At 42.3% G+C, this 19047-nt stretch overlaps 1 protein-coding gene across 1 annotated transcript in view; it reads left to right on the top strand.

Annotated features, from left to right (window-relative positions):
• vps37c (VPS37C subunit of ESCRT-I) overlaps positions 1–13472 on the top strand; it is an 85609-nt gene extending 72137 nt beyond the window's left edge. The window contains exon 5 of the mRNA XM_061679883.1: positions 12346–13472. Coding sequence (XP_061535867.1) covers positions 12346–12963 — 618 coding nt within the window. The 3' untranslated portion in view covers positions 12964–13472. The remainder of the gene's footprint in view (positions 1–12345) is intronic.
• Positions 13473–19047: the final 5575 nt, after the last annotated feature.

Genomic DNA, 19047 nt, shown 5'->3' with positions numbered 1-19047 from the left:
CCCTGTACGACCAGTGTTAGAGTTGCTGGCAGTAAGTTGGACTCGTTTCCGGTGAGGGTTGGACTCCGTCAAGGCTGCCCTTTGTCACCGATTCTGTTCAGAACTTTTATGGACAGCATTTCTAGGCCCAGGCGAGGCGTAGACGGGGTCCGGTTTGGTGGCCTCAGTATTGCATCTTTGCTTTTTGCAGATGATGTGGTTCTGTTGACTTCACCAAGCTGTGATCGCCAACTCTCACTGGAGCTGTTTGCAGCCGAGTGTGAAGCGGCTGAGATGAGAATCAGCAAGTCCTAATCTGAGACCATGGTCCTCAGTTGGAAAAGGATGGAGTGCCCTCTCCAGGTCGGGGATGAGATCCTGCCCCAAGTGGAGGAGTTCAAGTATCTTGGGGTCTTGTTCACGAGTGAGGGAAGAATGGAACGGGAGATTGACAGGCGGATCGGTGATGCAATCGGTCAATTGTGGTGAAGAAGGACCTAAGCCGAAAGACGAACCTCTCAATTTACCGTTCCTACCCTCACCAATGGTCACGATCTGTGGGTCGTGACCGAAAGAACAAGATCCCGTATACAAGCGGCTGAAATGAGTTTCCTCCGCACGGTGTCCGGGCTCTGTCTTAGAGAGAGGGTGAGAAGCTTGGTCATCCGGGAGTGGATCAGAGTAGAGCTGCTGCTCCTCCACATTGAGAGGAGCAGCAGCATCTGATTAGCATGCCTCGTGGACGCCTTGCTGATGAGGTGTTCCGGCCATGTCTCACTGGGATGAGACCCCGGGGACGACCCGGGACAGACTACGTTTCTCGGCTGGCCTGGGAACGCCTCGGGATACCCCCGGAAGAGCTGGAGGAAGTGGCTAGGGAAAGGGAAGTCTAGGCTTCCCTGCTAACGCTACTTCCCCCGTGACGCGACCTCGGATAAACGGAAGAAAATGGATGGATGGATAGCTTGACACTTGTGCATCTTCAGGAAGTATGTAAACCTCGTCAGGGGTCTGTTGCTTTAAATATTGATCCCGTAAAGGATTGTGGGTCATGTAGTTCCTTTCGTTAAGGTTGTTCAGAGTCACTAATTAATACCACAAAACATCAAAATAAGGCTTTAGACAACGGACAAGGAAAACATTCTCTCTTTGATAATACATTGTGACCAAAAAGGTTTTATTAAAAGACGGCGCTCCACCCACAATGTCAGGCGACTGATAAACCTAATAAGGATGTTTCAGCGTAACAATCTAAAAACAATTACCTTTTCGCTAGATGTAGAAAAATATTTTGACAAAGTTAACTGGTCTTTTCTAGTTGCAGTACTTCGGTGATTTATATGTTCACTGGATCGCAACATTATACAACTCACCCAAAGCAGTCACCACAAATGGAGTCACATCACAGTTTCACTTTACAAAGCGGAAGTAGACAAGGATGCACACTCTCACTAATTTGCACTATTTATCGAACCACAGGTAATAGCTATACGGCAGAACACTAGTATTAAAGGTACTCCTTTGTCAGAACACAAAATCCTTCCTTACGCAGATGATATCCTTATTTTGAAGAACCCTAGTAATCACTTAAACCGATTTTAACCTTGACATTTTCGAAATTATCAGAATATGCTATCAATTAGTCCAAATAAAAACTTCCTATAACGACTAAGTCATGGAATCCTGCGGCCCAAACCTTCCTATTTCAACCGGAAATATAAAATATCAAGGCATTAATACCTCAGCAAAACATAGGGGGTTAAATAATCTAAATCACATACCTCTACTGGATAAAAATCTGTGATGATTTAAAACGTTCCTATCTTGCCTTCCTATCTCACTTTTTGGGCGTATAGCTAGGGTAAAAACGAAACCTTTACCTCAAATTAACGACTTATTTTTAATGATCCCATTCAAAACCCAGGTTAAAATGGTTCCAAATGCTGGACTCTGACATTTTAAAATTTTTCTCTAAAAATATGAAAAATAGAATTAGCCTCTCAACCCTTTCAGAAAAGTAACACAGAATGGCGACTTGACAGGCCCAACTTCAAACACTTTGTCAGCTTGGTGGAAAAGTCCTGAAACCCCACAACCTTAGTCACCACCATATCATTCCTCCCCAATCTGGTACAATCCCGATTTTGAGATTAACAAAATACCCCTTTACTGTAGCACATGGAAACAGTGGAATTAACACGTCAAAATAACGCATTCATGACGTGAAAGCTAATTCCAAGAATTTTAAATTAGAGGTGGTAACTTCCTTCAATACTATAAAGAAAAGCAATCCTAAAAAGATTCTCAACACACGTGAATACTTTAGGACTACGCGTTTTTGTTTAGAAAATACTCCCATAAAACAAAAAACTCCTTTTAAAAGTATACAATTGAATCTCAAGTACGAATTGAATACACTTACCAATCGCAAAATGGGAGAAAGACGTCTCAGTGTCTACTGACAATGATTATGGGGCGCAAATCTGCAGAAATGCATTCTCAATGACAAAAAAAACCAAAGTAATTTACAGCTAGTCCAGTTCAAAATACTCCATAGATCACACATTACGCAATATAGTATGGATCAAATGGGCTATTCAAAATCAAACGTATGCACTCATTGTACTGAAAACGCTCCAGACATTTATTTTCATGCTCTTTGACATTGTACGCCTGTACAGCGCTTATGGTCAGTAGTTAAACAGAAACTCTCCTCAGTTTCAAACGGTAGGCTTCCAATTTCTCCTAATCTTTGTCTTTTGGGTGATTTAAAAGGTATAGATCTTCCAAATAAACATGCTTAACCAATACTTGTAATTCTAGTAATCGCTAAAAAAACAATATTGTTAAACTGGAAAGATAAACAAGCTATCAATGGCAAAATCTTGTCATAGATTATATAACACTAGAAAATATCTCTGCTAAACGTAATAACAAAATGCATAACTGGAAGAAAAACTGGTCAGCTTTCATTAAAATGGTGAACCTTGAAGCTTGATTCTTGTTTGCCTGGGAAAGAACGTCATACAGAAATGTAATGTGACCAAATTATATCTTCTCATCGTAGACTCCTGTTCACGCCGTAGGGTCACGTGGGGGGTGTTGGTCCGGTACCCATACCCCTCCCTTTGGGTTAGGGCTGCGGTGCTTTGCTTGGGAAGGGGACAGTCCTTGGGAGTAGGTGGGTCCCCTTCGGGATGAGCTTGCTGGCTTGCCCCCCCCCCTTGTGGGTGTAGGGAGCCGGGCCCAGCCTTCCTCAATGTGCCGGCTCAGCAACTCCGGAAACTACTTGACTGACATGCATGTGATATGCTGTTCATTCACTAATAAGTTCCATAGACACGCTATCAGGCTTTATTTGCTTGTGCTGGGACCACGAATAATAACAAGTTATATTAAGATATCAACTCACAGGTTCTTACAGGTGTTTAGACACCATTAAAAACCATCCCACCGCACCACTCATCAGTAGCACTGCCTTGCTGATTTCCCACATGCTGTCATGACCTCCCCTTCTCTGTCCTCTCTCATCTTGTTCTATTGGTTAGTTGTGGCACATCCTCACCAGGTGCCCCCCCCGTCCAATCCACAAATAAGAACACAATGTGACTGCTGTAACGTTACTTGTGGTCAAATATCTTGACTAACTCTTGCTCTGCTGTGGTTTGCACTCCTCTTCCCCTTGTCCGTTCTGTCCCTCGTCTGTCCCCTGAAACCCTTTTCTGTACGGCTGCATTTTCAATAAACATCAGAATAATTAAAAAATAAGCAGAGGGAGTATCTCAAACCCCCGTGCTTCGCAGCAAATGTGTTGCAGCACAAAAAGGCATACAGATCCACCATTCTGCATGGACATGCAGCTGAACAGGACAGGTAAAAAAAAAAAAAAAAAAAAAAAAACGTGAATCCGAAGAGGGCCTCAGCATTTTCCACTGCGGTCAGGCCACCCTACAGCCATGGCAGCCTCTACAACTATTGTTTATACGATGCATTATGCTAACATGCAGCCTCTTTGCTAATCTGTTTCGAGTGCCAACTTCAAAATAATGACCGCACATATTAATTCATTGGGCATCAATGCCATTTTAGACTTTTATTTTGAAGTTGGTACTGGAGCGCGTTGCCGGTGTGCTACCGTAATCCTTAGTATGAACAATCCTTGTGGCGGCTATCTTAACTTAAAACTTTTCGATGGCAGGTAGGCCTGACCCCAATCATTGTTCATACAATGTCTTGAAAGTCGAATCTTGGATTCAGGAGGAGGATTGTGGTTTTCATCCTGGCCGTGGAACAGTGGACCAGCTCTCCACCCTCAGCAGGGTCCTCAGAGGTGCATGGGAGTTTACCAAACTAGTCTATGCGCACCGACCAACACCATGATACTCTATGGCAGTGTCGTAACACTTTGTGGCACAGACTTGTGGCACAATACTGCATACGGCCGGCGTGTGGGTGTGTGTCAATCATAGATGTTGTTTTTGTGGATTATTTATTTATATACTGGTATTTATGTATTGCAAGGATAACCCCATGGGATGCATCGTCTAATTTTCAAGAGGGTCCTTTCAACACATACAGATAATCACCAATATACAACCCCAATTCCAATGAAATTGGGACGTTGTGTTAAACATAAATAAAAACACAATACAATGATTTGCAAATCATGTTCAATCTATATTTAATTGAATACACTACAAAGACAAGCTATTTAATGTTCAAACTGATCAACTTTGTTTTTAGCAAATAATCATTCACTGAGAATTTTATGGCTGCAACACGTTCCAAAAAAGCTGGGACAGATGGCATAAAAGACTGAGAAAATTGAGGAATGCTCATTAAACACCTGTTTGGAACATCCCACAGGTGAACAGGCTAATTGGGGACAGGTGGGTGCCATTATTGGGTATAAAAGGAGCTTCCCTGAATTGCTCTGTCATTCACAAGCAAAGATGGGGCGAGGTTCACCTCTTTGTGAACAAGTGCGTGAGAAAATAGTCTAACAGTTTAAGGACAATGTTCCTCAACGTACAATTGCAAGGAATTTCGGGATTTCATTATCTACGGTCAATAGTATCATCAAAAGGTTCAGAGAATCTGGAGAAATCACGACATGTAACCGGTTAGGCCGAAAACCAACATTGAATGCCCGTGAATCCCTCAGGCGGCACTGCATCAAAAAACGACATCAATGTGTACAGGATATCACCGCATGGGCTCAGGAACACTGCAGAAAACCAATGTCAGTAAATACAGTTCGGCGCTACATCCGAAAGTGCAACTTGAAACTCCCCTATGCAAAGCAAAAGCCATTTATCAACAACACCCAGAAACGCCGCCGGCTTCTCTGGGCCCGAGCTCATCTCAGATGGACTGATGTAAAGTGGAAATGTGTTCTGTGGTTCAATGAGTCCACATTTCAAATTGGTTTTGGAAATTGTGGACGTCGTGTCCTCTGAGCCAAAGAGGAAAAGTCGACCTGTTATGGACGCAAAGTTCAAAAGCCAGCATCTGTGATGGTATGGGGCTGTGTTAGTGCCAATGGCATGGGTAACTTACACATCTGTGAAGGCACCATTAATGCTGAAAAGTACATACAGGTTTTGGAGAAACATATGCTGCCATCCAAGCAACGTCTTTTTCATGGACCCCGCTGCTTATTTCAGCAAGACAATGCCAAACCACATTCTGCACGTGTTACAACAGTGTGGGTTGGTAGTAAAAGAGTGCGGGTACTCGACTGGCCTGCCTGCAGTCCAGACCTGTCTCCCATTGAAAATGTGTGGCGCATTATGAAGCACAACAACAGAGACCCCGGACTGTTGAACAGCTGAAGCTGTACATCAAGCAAAAATGGGAAATAATTCCACCTACACGGCACGGTCGACGACTGGTTAGAGCGTCTGCCTCACAGTTCTGAGGTGCAGGGTTCAATCCCCGGCCCGGCCTGTGTGGAGTTTGCATGTTCTCCCCGTGCCTGCGTGAGTTTTCTCCGGGCACTCCGGTTTCCTCCCACATCCCCAAAACATGCATGGTAGGTTAATCGACAACTCTAAATTGCCCGTAGGTGTGAATGTGAGTGCGAATGGTTGAATGTTTGTATGTGCCGTGCGATTGGCTGGCAACCAGTTCAGGGTGTACCCCGCCTCCTGCCCGATGATAGCTGGGATAGGCTCCAGCACGCCCGCGACCCTAGTGAGGAGAAGCGACTCAGAAAATGGATGGATGGATGGAATTCCACCTACAAAGCTTCAACAATTAGTGTCCTCAGTTCCCAAACGGTGATTGAATTTTGTTAAAAGAAAAGGTGATGTAACACAGTGGTAAACATGACCCTGTCCTAGCTTTTTTTGGAAGGTGTTGCAGCCATAAAATTCTACGTTAATGATTATTTGCTCAAAACAATAAAGTTTATCAGTTTGAACGTTAAATATCTTGTCTTTGTCGTGTATTCAATTAAATATAGGTCAAACATGATTTGCAAATGATTGTATTCTGTTTTTATTTATGTTTAACACAATGTCCCAACTTCATTGGAATTGGGATTGTACAAAATAATAAACGTAAATTAAATCCTAACGCACCTACACACACAAACAAACATAATGCTCTCCTAAGCTTAGCCTCCCACCAACTCGCCAATATTTTACTATATGCATGTACAAATACAGCGGCTGAAATAAGTATTTAACAAGTCGCCATTTTTCTCAGTAAATATATTTCCAAAGGTGCTATTTCATCAGTAATCCATACATACAAAGAAAGTAGAACAAATAAGATCAGAAATTAAGTCATGTGTAATAATGTGAAATGACACAGGGGAAAAAGTATTGAACATGCCAACTGGCATTTATTTAATACTTTGTACAAAAGCCTTTGTTTGCAATGACAACTTCAAGACGCCTCCTGTATTGAGAAACTCGTCGCATGCATTGCTATGGCCCATTCCTCCACACAAGCATTCTTCAAATATTGAAGGTTCCGTGGTCTTCTTTTATGTACCTTGAGTTTCAGTTCTTTCCGTAGATTTCTGATTGAATTCGAGTCAGGTGATTGGCTGGGCCATTCTAGCAGCTTTTTTTTCTTGGCAGCATGTTTTGGATCATTATCCTGATGAAAGGTCCACCCTTGTTTCATTTTCATCATTTTCTCAACGACAGCAGATTTTTGTCAAGAATGTCTCGGTAGATTTGCCCATTCATCCTTCCTTCAATGATGTGAAGTTTACCAGTACCATTTGCTGAAAAGCATCCCCACACCATCATGTTCCCACCTCCGAACTTCACTGTTGATATGGTGTGTTTAGGGTAATGTGCACTGCCATTTCTCCTCCCAACGTGGTGTGCATTATGGCATCCAAAGATGACCAGACCAGACCAGACTATGGTCTCCCAGCATTTAACTGCCTTGTCCAAATGTTGTTCAGCAAACTTTAAACGAGCTTTGACTTGCTTTTTTCTTTTCAGCAATGGGGTCTTGCATGATGAGCGTGCATACAGGCCATGGTGATGGAGTGCATTACTCACCGTTTTCCTTGTGACAACAGTACCTGCTCATTCCAGGTCTTTTTGAAGCTCTCCACAGGTGGTCCTTGGCTCTTTCTTCTGATTATTCTTAGCACACTTCTGTCAGAAATCTTGCGAGGACCACCTGATCGAAGCAAATTTATGGTGGTATGATTGGCCAATACCATTGTTATGTTTTGCAACAATTACTTTGCGACGGTCTTGAGACAGCTCTTTGCTCTTCCCCATCATGAGATGTGTCTTGATTCACACCTTTGCAATGAGACCTTTTTGTAGGCATCAATTAGGACTGAACCAACTGATATTCACTTGCACTGAGAAGGGGCTGGATTGCTCTTTGATTATTGATCGATATTGATAGATTTTAGGTGTTGTCTTGGCTTTCCATGCCTTTTTGCACCTCCCTTCATGTGTTCAATACTTTTTTCCTGTGTCATTTCACATTCTTACACACAACTTAATTTCTGATCTTATTTGTTCTAATTTCTATGTATGGATTACTTAGGGTTTTCCCCAAGATCTGGTTAAATTTACAGGTCAATCGCACTTTTGGAAGTCGACCCTTTCCAAAAAAAATTTAATATCATGGAAAAGTTCATTTATTTCCATAACTCCATTCAAAAAGTTAAACTTTCATAGATTATAGATTCAGGGCCCACAATTTAAACAATTTCAAGTATTTATTTGTTTATTTTTACATAATTTGACCTTCCAGCTCATGAAACCCACGTACTCAAGAATTCAAACATTAGAATACTGTGAAGAAATCAGCCCAAATTTTGCAGGCCATTAATGTTTTAAACTGAATATCACACACTAATCATCTACTAAATTTAAAGCACCTGCACAGGTTTCCCCAGGTGTCATTAAATTGCTTCAGTTTGGTTCAATAGTCTCAGTTGGGTTCAATATGAGGAACACTGCAGACTTGACAACTGGCCAGAAGAGCATCGATACCCTCCATAGGATGGGTAAGCCACACAACGTTCATAGAGTGCAATGTCCAAGCATATCAACGGAAAGTCTAGTGGAAGGACAAAAGGTGGCAGGAGAAGATGCACCAGCAAAACAGATGACCATGGGCTTCAGTGGATTGTCAGAGAAGATTCAAGAATCTAGCAGACATCCATAAAGAGTGGAATGAGGCGAGAGTCACAGCTTAAAGAAAACACCACATTCAGACGCATCCAGGAGATGGGGTACAACTGTCTGGTTCCTCGGGTCAAGCCACTTCTGAGCCTAAGCCAACATAGGAGTTGTCTCAACTGGGCCAAGGAGAAGGACTAGACTGTTGGCCAGGGGTCCAAGGGTCCTCTTTTTCGATGAAAGTAAAGTGTGCCTTTTCATTTGGGAATCAAGGTCCAAGGGTGGCGGGCACGGTGGCCGACTGGTTAGAGCGTCAGCCTCACAGTTCTGAGGAGTGGAGTTCAATCCCCGGTCCCGCCTGTGTGGAGTTTGCATGTTCTCCCCGTGCCAGCATGGGTTTTCTCCCGGCACTCCGGTTTCCTCCCACATCCCCAAAACATGCATTAATTGGGGACTCTAAATTGCCCGTAGGTGTGAATGTGAATGGTTGTTTGTTTGTATGTGCCCTGCGATTGGCTGGCAACCAGTTCAGGGTGTACCCCGCCTCCTGCCCGATGATAGCTGGGATAGGCTCCAGCACGTCCGCGACACTAGTGAGGAGAAGCGGCTCAGAAAATGGATGGATGGATGGGTCCAAGGGTTTGGAGGAAGACGGGTAAAGAACAGAACCCAAGCTGCTTGAGCTCCAGTGTGAAATATCCACAGTCAGTCATGATTTGGGGTGCAATGTCCAGTGCAGGTGTTGGTAAACTTTGCTTTCTTAAATCCAAGGTCACGGCAACAGTCTACCAGAATGTTTTAGAGGACTTCATGATTCCTTCTGCGGAGGATATGTATGGAGTTGCAGATTTCATCTTCCAGCAGGACCAGACTCCTGGCCATACCGCCAGAAGCACCAAAACCTGGTTGCCAACTTGCCGGATCTAAACCCCATTGAGAATCTATGGGGTATTATCAAGAGGAAAATGAGGGGCACCAGACCCAAAAACAAAGAAGAACTGAGAGCAAGCATTCAGGAAATCTGGACTAGCATAACTCCTAGGCAATGCCACAGGCTGATTGCCTCAATGCAATGCCGCATCGATGCTGTGATTAAAGCAAAGGGATTCCCAACCAAGTATTGAAGATTAACATATCGTTTTGAAACTACCATATTTTGATTGATTTAATGTGCCCCTAATTTCTCTTTTTTTTTTTCTCAAAAAAATGAGAAATGTTGAATTCTTCACAGTATTCAAATTTTTTGAATTGTTTTAAGTCCAGTTTAAAAACTTTTTTTCCCCCTCATGCTTTTTAGAGCATTTCTACTTTTAAATATTTATTTCACTGTATGCTGTTTTAATTTTATTTGTATCTTTTTTTAAATGTTTATAAGATGTTTTTTTGTTTTTAAATGTTTTTAATCATGTGAAGCACATTGCATTACCTTGTGTATGAAATGTGCTTTATAAATAAATTTGCTTTGCTTTTACAGGGGGGCAATCACTTTTTCATACTGGGTCATGTGGGTTTGGATTTTTTTTTCTCCCTTAATAATAAAAAACATTTTAAAACTGCATTTTGTATTTACTTGTGTTGTCTTTGGCTAATATTTAATTTGTTTGATGATGGGAAACATTTAAGTGTGACAAATATGCAAACAAAAGAAAAGAAAAGAAATCAGAAAGGGGGCAAACACTTTCACACCACTGTAGGTCATTTAATGTGGCTTCAAGCTACACACTAATGTTTAAGGTATTTGTTCATGTTGACGTCATTCTGTAACTTGTGTGGCTTGTATTACAAAGTAATGTGTGTGGTTAAGCTAATGGTCTTTTCGTACTATGGATAAGTGATATTACTGCCGCTGCTGAAAGTAACTAAAAAGTTACTTGTAATCTAACTCAACAATCGTGCTGGAGACAATGTACTTACATGGATCCAGATCATACACCACGTTTTGAAAGTGGACAAATAGCAAGCCCTTTTGGAGAAAGCTTCACTCAGCTCTTTGTGATTTATTGGGATATGCAATCCCAAAAAGTTGCCTGGTTCTACCGCTACCTGGGACATTTGGAAGAAGATGTGCATGATCAGTACCTTGTCAACATTCTCCTGGTGGCTGGGTAAAAGGCAATAATAAACAACTGGCTTGAGACTGAAGCTCCATCATTCCAATAATGGCTGTTAATAGCAGACAATATACAAAAAAACTGGGGGAAATTACTAATATTCAGGGAAAAACATGTTTATGAATGGACCCTAACCACACACAGGCTCTGTTCTTTTTTCGTTTTATACTCCTCCTTTCTATGAGATTTTATTCACAAATGTGAACTAAATCAAAAGTGGTGGATTCAAGCAACCGGCACCCAGCTGCTGCTTGATCGGGGAAGAGACAGGGTGAGCATTTGTCTCTGCGCAGCCTGCAGCGGCCGGGCCCCCGCTTGGTGCTGAATTGAAGCATGTTATCTAGATGTATGTATGAAGTGTCGATGGTAAATGTGTCCTGCAATTGACATTACTTCTCGCAGCTAGCCAGCTGCATTCTTCATCTAAGCACAAGCCGCTAATTACAGTATGGCTGTGTGGCCGGCTGGTGACGTTGCTGGGTCAGCACAGGGCCGTAGCTAGTCATCTGGGGGCCAAGGCTAAGACCCCCCCACCCCGTTTAATTTTGACAAACTGTGAGTTATGAGCTTTAGGCCATTTTTTCCAGCATTTCAAATCTGTTACAAATATATCACAACTTAAGTTAGCCTACTAATATTTAGCACCAAAGATTTTTTATATCAATGTCCCTTTACTACCGGTGTCAGAGTTTGGTTAGCATTCCCGGCAGTAGTTTAGATTAATATCCAGTGAGGGTTGGACTCAGCCAAGGCTGCCCTTTGTCACCGATTTGGTTTATTCCCTTAATGGACAGAAATTCTAGGCTCAACATAAGCGTTGAAGGGGTTCGGTTTTTCGACCTCAGCATTGTGTCAATGGTTTTTGCAGATGATGTGGTTCTGTTGGCTTCATCAAGCTACAATTTTCAATACTCGCTGGAGCATTTTGCTGCCATGTGTGAAGCGGCTGGGATGAAAATCAGCACCTCCTAATCTGAGGCCATGGTCCTCAGTCAGAAAAGGGTGGAGTGTTCTCTCCAGGTCGAGGAGGAGATCCTGCCCTAAGTGGAGGAGTTCAAGTTTACTTGTTCACGAGTGAAGGAAGAATGGAACAGGAATGGTGCAGTGATGTGAATGCTGCATCGGTCTGTTGTGGTAAAGAAGAAGCTGAGCCGAAAGGTGAAGCTCCCTATTTACTGGTTGACCTACTTTCCTACCCTCATCTATAGCCACAAGTTGTGGGTCGTGACCAAAAGAAAAATATTTTGGGTACAAGCAGCCGGAATGAGTTGCCTCCGCAGGGTGTCCGGGCTCTCCCTTAGAGATTGGGTCAGAAGCTGGGTTATTCGAGAGGGGCTCAGAGTAGAGTTGCTGCTCCTCCGCATAGAGAGGAGCCAGACAAGGTGGCTCCCGCATGGAGGAAACCCTGCTCACCCAGGACCCGACCCTGGATACCCAGAAGAATATCAATGGATGGATAGATTGATGCCTTTTGTATTCTATGCATTTGGTTTTTCCCATTAGGGGTGGCCAAAGTGAGTCATTCGTATGATTTGTTTGGCATTAGCAAGATGGAAATTATTAACAATAACTGGTAGGAGGAATTGGACCAGGTTTGTTTTTGCAGCTCTGTTATAAACAACAATGTGCACCTCTGTCTACAGGTTCTTGCTGATGTATTTCTGGATGGCTGTCTACAATTGGACTCATTCCTTGACCGCTTCCTTGTTCTTCGTTGCCTTGCTCATAAAAGACGTGTGCGGATAGAGAAATTCCAGGAGGCCATGCTACAGAAAAGAGAGGATAACCCCAAGGCTATAAGGTCATCACCAGGCATCAGCCAAGGCCCTTCTGTCGATCAGTGGAATCCACATACCACAACAACAACTCAACAGAAACAAGGAAACACCAAATGCCAGACCTCCAGCGACTTTGATGCCTCCCAATCTCTGTCTTCATCTGGTGACGGTTCCTGTGATCTCCCCTACCTCCAATGTCTTATCTCTCCTTCCAATGCTCCCCCACCATTTACACCTTTGGCAACAAGCTCTGGCCCAGTCATTCCTTCATCACAGGTACTATCATATGCAGGCTCATCTATTGCCCCAGCAGGGAGCTACACTGGCCCCGGGCCAGCATTCAGACCTCTGGCTTCAGCCCCCTGCCCTTATCCAACTCAGTTGTCTTTCTCTGTCCCAAACCCGGCATCAGCTTTTGGCCAATACACACCACTTCACCCCCAGAGCAATACCGCAGTATACCCAGCTTCATATAGTGATTGAGGCTATAGTTAGTTATCCAACCAGGTCTGCTTACTCCAATTCTCAGTCACCAGTTGAAAGACCCATTTGCAGACCTGGATATGGAGTACCCCAGCCATATTCTTGAAAATATCTACTTCTCCTCTTTCCTAATACTTTTTAATTTCACATACTTTATGCACCCTTTCCTGCCAGGCTTCTCAGACTAATTATTTCCCCCTCCTCTTTCTGTCAACTACTGTCTTTTCCTCAACTTTCATATTTTAGATTGTTATTCTGTCTTAATATTATAACGTTACTTTTCTTGATTCTCATCACCCCCACACCTTAGTCTCAAGTTGTTTGCGGTCCTTATAGTACTTGTCCTCCCACACTTCAGCTTGCACTACTCCCCTCTCTTGATGTATAGTTGTGAGTTTGTATGATTCTTTGTTTTTTTTGTTGTTTGTGTTTTTTGGGAAATTATAACATGTGCTAGACCTGTTCCTATGGCAGATCGAAAGTACCAAAAATAAATGTGTAATTAATTATTTCACAATTTATTTTATTACTTCAATATTTAATTATTTGACTATTTATTTAATTTTGTCACCCCTATCCCCTGTGAATTTTGTGCTTCTTGAAATAATTTTACCTTTCATTCTCGCTCCCATCAAACTCTGTGGGTGGGCGCTGAGCCGGACTAGCACTGATCCAGTCACAAACTCTTGTGTGAGCCTGCGTGATTTAAAGATCAGAGGACAAAGATGTGAAAAAATTTCTTGATAACTCTAACCCTTTTACAAACCACAGCTTCAATTTTTAAGTGATGATATAGCGATATACAGCAGTTAAATCGATAAATATGATTCATAATGCACCTTCTGCTTTTTGCATCTAGCGCCTTCCGGTCTTCGGCTCTATCCAGCGCTGTGACATATCACTAGCCAAACAGCCTGTTCATTCGCCGTTGTGTGCTATTGTTCCCGTCCTTGTAAATTTGTTGTTTGATTTAGCGATTTCACAATGTTTTATTGTATGACATTTGGTTGTACAAATGGTTCAGGCAGTGGCAAGAGTGAAAAAGGAATACGTGACCAGTGGGAAAGTCAATCGACAGGAAGAAATGTGGTCAGCTATGGGTGCCTAGCAAGCATTCCAATCTCTGTGCTGATCACTTCAAACCGGCGTGTTTTGAGAAAGACTTAGCAGAAAGCATTGGATACACGTGTAGTTAAGCAGAGGCTGAAACCAGCTGCGGTGCCAACTATTTTTTCTAGGGTTATCGGGACCGCAAACGCCAGCAAGAAAACTAAATCTCGCAGCCCCCATGGTGCAGCGGCGAAGCGTCCCAGACAAGAGGTGAGGATTTCCTTGTATATACCTATGACTCTATTATGGGTATTATTCACTGGGCAGTAGGAAAAAACGCCCCTGCTTACTTCAACATTGTCTTGTTGAAATAAGCAGGGGCGTCAATGAAAAATATGTTGCTTGGATGGCAGCATATGTTTCTCCAAAACCTGTATGTACTTTTCAGCATTAATGGTGCCTTCACAGATGTGTAAGTTACCCATGCCATTGGCACGAACACAGCCCCATACCATCACAGATGCTGGCTTTTGAACTTTGCGTTCATAACAGTCCGGATGGTTCTTTTCCTCTTTGGCCCGTAGGACACGACGTCCACAATTTCCAAAAGCAATTTGAAATGTGGGCTCGTTGGACCACAGAACACTTTTCCACTTTGCATCAGTCCATCTTAGATGAGCTGGGGCCCAAGCAGCCGGTGGCGTTTCTGGGTGCGATTGATAAATGGGTTTTGCTTTGCATAGTAAGAGTTTCAAGTTGCACTTACGGATGTAGCGCCGAACTGTATTTACTGACATTGGTTTTCTGAAGTGTTCCTGAGGGTATGTATATCCTTTACACATTGATGTCGGTTTTTGATGCAGTGCCGCCTGAGGGATCGAAGGTCACGGCCATTCAATGTTGGTTTTCGGCCTTGGCGCTTACATGCAATGTTTTCTCCAGTTTATCTGAACCTTTTGATGATCTTATGGACCGTAGAAGATGAAATCCCAAAATTCCTTGCAATTGTACTTTGAGGAACATTGTCCTTAAACTGTTCACTGTTTTCTCACGCACTTGTTCACAAAGAGGTGAACCTCGCCCCATCTTTGCTTGTGAATGACTGAGCAATTCAGGGACGCTCCTTTTATACCCAATCATGGCACCCACCTGTTCCCAATGAGCCTGTTCACTTGTGGGATGTTCCAAACAGGTGTTTGATGAGCATTCCTCAACTTTCTCAGTCTTTTATGCCATCTGTCCCAGCTTTTTTGGAACGTGTTGCGTATAGAGTGTTGCGCACTGTGTTTGGCAATTGCAACGTCATTTCTAGTAGCCTTTGCGGTGGATAGAATAACTCCACCTCCAGCTTCGGGTGTGTTTGGGGAGTGGTCAATACGTGAAATAAAAACCAAATTTTTAACTAAACTGCAGTTGTCCACTTGCTGTAAATGATGCGCTTTGTCCAATATTAGATAACATATAAAGAGTGCAAATATGATTTTTAACTGACCCCATAACATCTTTGTCCTCTGACCTTTAATGAAATTTTATGAAAGACATGGATTTCACAGTGACTACAGCGCCCAGTATGTTTCATGCGTTTCATGTGTGAGTTAATTTTAGTAATGACATTTAATGTAGATGCAGGAATATCGGACACGGAGCATATGGTGTACAAAGCGGAGGTATTTATGGAATTTTGTGGGAGTTATAGGAGGTTTTCTATATTTTTAGTGGCCAAGGTTTGATTTTTGATGAAGTTATTTGGACCCTTTGCATGACATAATTGGTAGCAGAGGTGATTTTCTTCGACCAGACATTTTTAGAACCCTTAAAATAAAACTGACATCACACAGTGACTGTCATGGGGTGACATATTTGAATGAAAGGCACAGAATTTTGCTGAAAATCTTATCACTCAATCTCATGATAAAGCAAAAGGTATCCTTTAAAACCTTAACTTGAACGCATGAATAATATTTTATGTTTAAGTACCAGTACCACTAAACTGGGCCTGTCACCGAGTTGACAATGAATTAAATTATAGGGATGTAACAGTATTCATGATATCACAAAATTAAAAGTCTTGTCTCGGTAAAAAAAATGAGCCATTGTGCCCAAAATTTAGTTTTGGCTCAGCTATACGCAGCCACACCACTTAGACAGGCTGCTACAGCCAGGCTACAGTGCTGCACTTCCTCATGAAGAACATAAATGCGCCCGATTAGATGCATAACCCATGTGACCATGTGGGTACGTCACAAAACTGCACTGATTCGCTGACTGGCCCATGTGACCGAAAGGCTGCTGCGCCGGTCTGAGCGCCGCATCGCAATCGATTGGCCAAGAGTCGCCTGGTTGTCCGTGCCGGCCTCTGTCCTAGCAAACACTCCTACAGACCGGGATCGGCTGCTAGTGGACCTCCGATTCGTGAAGCCGCGTTCGGCCAGCGCCTGCAGCCACCAGGAAGCCCCACGAGCCGGCCTGCCGCAGGCCGCCGCCACCACTCCCCCTCGAAGAGATGATCCACCGAATTATTTAAGCGCATTATACTAGGAGCACTCGTTAGTGGTGTGGTGTTTATCTGAAGTTGAAAGTCGCGCGTGAAAGAATATCACACGGAGAGATATTAACAATTCCGAATCCCTGTTATAACATATCCCTCCACCATTCCGTTACAGTAGTCGCAAAAAATTTATAAAATAGGTCCACGCCATAGAGAGAAAGAAGAAGAATAATCACCACCTTTATTGGCATGAACATGCATGCAAGCAAACGAAATTTGTTCTCTGCATTTTACCCATCACAGTGAACACACACAATTGTTAGTGGATATATCACTGCAAAAATAAATCTGACATACTTCCCCCATTTCAAATAAAATGTCCACATTTCAAATTAAAACATGTTACACAGGCTGCTCTGAAAAATAAATCCTACAATATCACTAAGCGGAAGAAGAGAAACTAAGGATTCCCATGCCTTAAAGAGTGTTCCTACGTTTATGGCTGAATTTTTGGACTCAAACAAAGAAATCACTGTTAGTAGGCAGTATAAAATTTCAAATGTTATAAATTAAAAAAAATATGACACGTAACACTGTTAACTGTAAATACTTTTGAACAGGTTGGAAACTTGAATAGGACTAAATGGAACAGTCCTTAAATGGTTCAGGTCCTATCTGGAGGAAAGGAGTTATTTTGTAACCATTGGAAGTGTTCAATCTCATCAAATGGCAATGACCTCTGGGGTCCCTCAAGGGTCAGTTCTTGGACCCCTCCTGTTCATCCTGTATATGCTACCCATGGGTCAAATTCTTCAGAACTTTAATTTTGACTATCATAGCTATGCAGATGACACACAGTTATATCTAGCAGTGTCTCCAGATGACTACAGTTCAATTGAGGTGTTGTGTCACTGTCTAAAACAGATAACTGGATGAGCCAAAATTTCTTCAATTAAACCACAACAAAACTGAGATAATTGTTTTCGGTAATAGAGAGGATTGCTGTTAGTAAATATCTGAAAAACCAAAGACCAAGTCCGAAACCTTGGTGTACTGATAGATTCCAACCTGACTTTCAACAGTCATATCAAATCAATTACTAAAAGTGCCTTCTACCATCTGAAGAATATATCCAGAGTGAAGGCTTGCATGTACCAAGCAAACCAGGAGAAGCTCATCCATCCTTTTATCTCAAGTAGACTTGACTATTGTAATGGTCTTCTGACTGGACTCCCCAAAAGAGCATTAAACAGCTGCAGCTCATTCAGAATGCTGCAGCTCAGGTTCTGACCGGAACAAAGAGGTCAGAGCATATTACTCCAATTTTAAAGTTTTGACACTGGTTCTGCTACTATACATGACTAAATGGTTTAAGTCCTGAATACATGTAATACATGCTAATGGACTATAAACCCAGAAGGGCTCTAAGATCAACAGACTCAGGTCAAATAGTGGAGCACAGAGTCCAAAGCAAACGTGGTGAAGCAGCATTTAGCTATTATGCTGCACACAAATGGAGTAAGTTGACAACAGAAGTAACTGTCAGCCCCAAGTGTGAATGTTTTTCAGTCCAGGTTCAAAACTCATCCTTTTTCTCATGCTTTTTAGAGCATTTCTACTTTTAAATGATATTTCTTGCACTGTAGGCTGTTTTAATTGTACTTTTTTCCCCTCTTTGTTTTAAATGTTTATTAGCTGTTTTTATTCTTTATTTTTAAATGCTTTTAATCATGTAAAGCACATTGAGTTAGTTACCTTGTATATGAAATGCACGATATAAATTTGCTTTGCTTTCAATTAGTGAACAGACAATTTCTCAATGGACAGTTTTGTTATTGTGAACATAGCATGATTACTACTGCAGCAATAATACTGTTTTTGAGGTACAGGATACGAACGTAAACATTGGATAGAAGTGCATGGTAATATATGATTAAAAGCTGTCTTTTTCACAAAAACCTGTGGAAAAACACACAGAAACTACTAAAGTCCTTGAGAAGGACTCTGCCAGCAACGAAAAGAGTTTTTTCCCCCCCAGTTCTCCTGCTTTTGCTTCTTTGACGCACCTGTACTGTGACTATTTCTGCAAAACCATGAGTCTTATTGCAATACCATGAGCGTTCCCACAATATCGCAATAAATATCGTAGCATGAGCTTAATACTGTTACAAAACCGAACCGTGAGATATAGATATTGTTTCATCCCTATTAAATTCCTCACCTTAATTATCCATCCATCCATCCATTTTCTGAGCCGCTTATCCTCACAAGGGTCGCGGGCAGGAGGCGGGGTACACCCTGAACTGGTTGCCAGCCAATCGCAGGGGACATATAAACAACCAACCATTCACATTCACACCTACGGGCAATTTAGAGTCTTCAATGAACCTATCGTGCATGTTTTTGGGAGAACTGTGAGGCTGACGCTCTAACCAGTCGTCCACCATGCCTTAATTATTATTTTTATTTTTTTTGCAGTATGCCTGATGCAATTTGAATAGTCCTTTAAATTACATCATATAATCGATGTTCAAAGTATTGTTTTC

The sequence above is a fragment of the Phycodurus eques genome, chromosome 6 (genome assembly GCF_024500275.1).
Source record: "Phycodurus eques isolate BA_2022a chromosome 6, UOR_Pequ_1.1, whole genome shotgun sequence".
In the NCBI taxonomy this organism is placed as follows: domain Eukaryota; kingdom Metazoa; phylum Chordata; class Actinopteri; order Syngnathiformes; family Syngnathidae; genus Phycodurus; species Phycodurus eques.
Note: the sequence above shows the minus strand (reverse complement) of the source record. Positions and strands in the feature narration are given on the sequence as shown.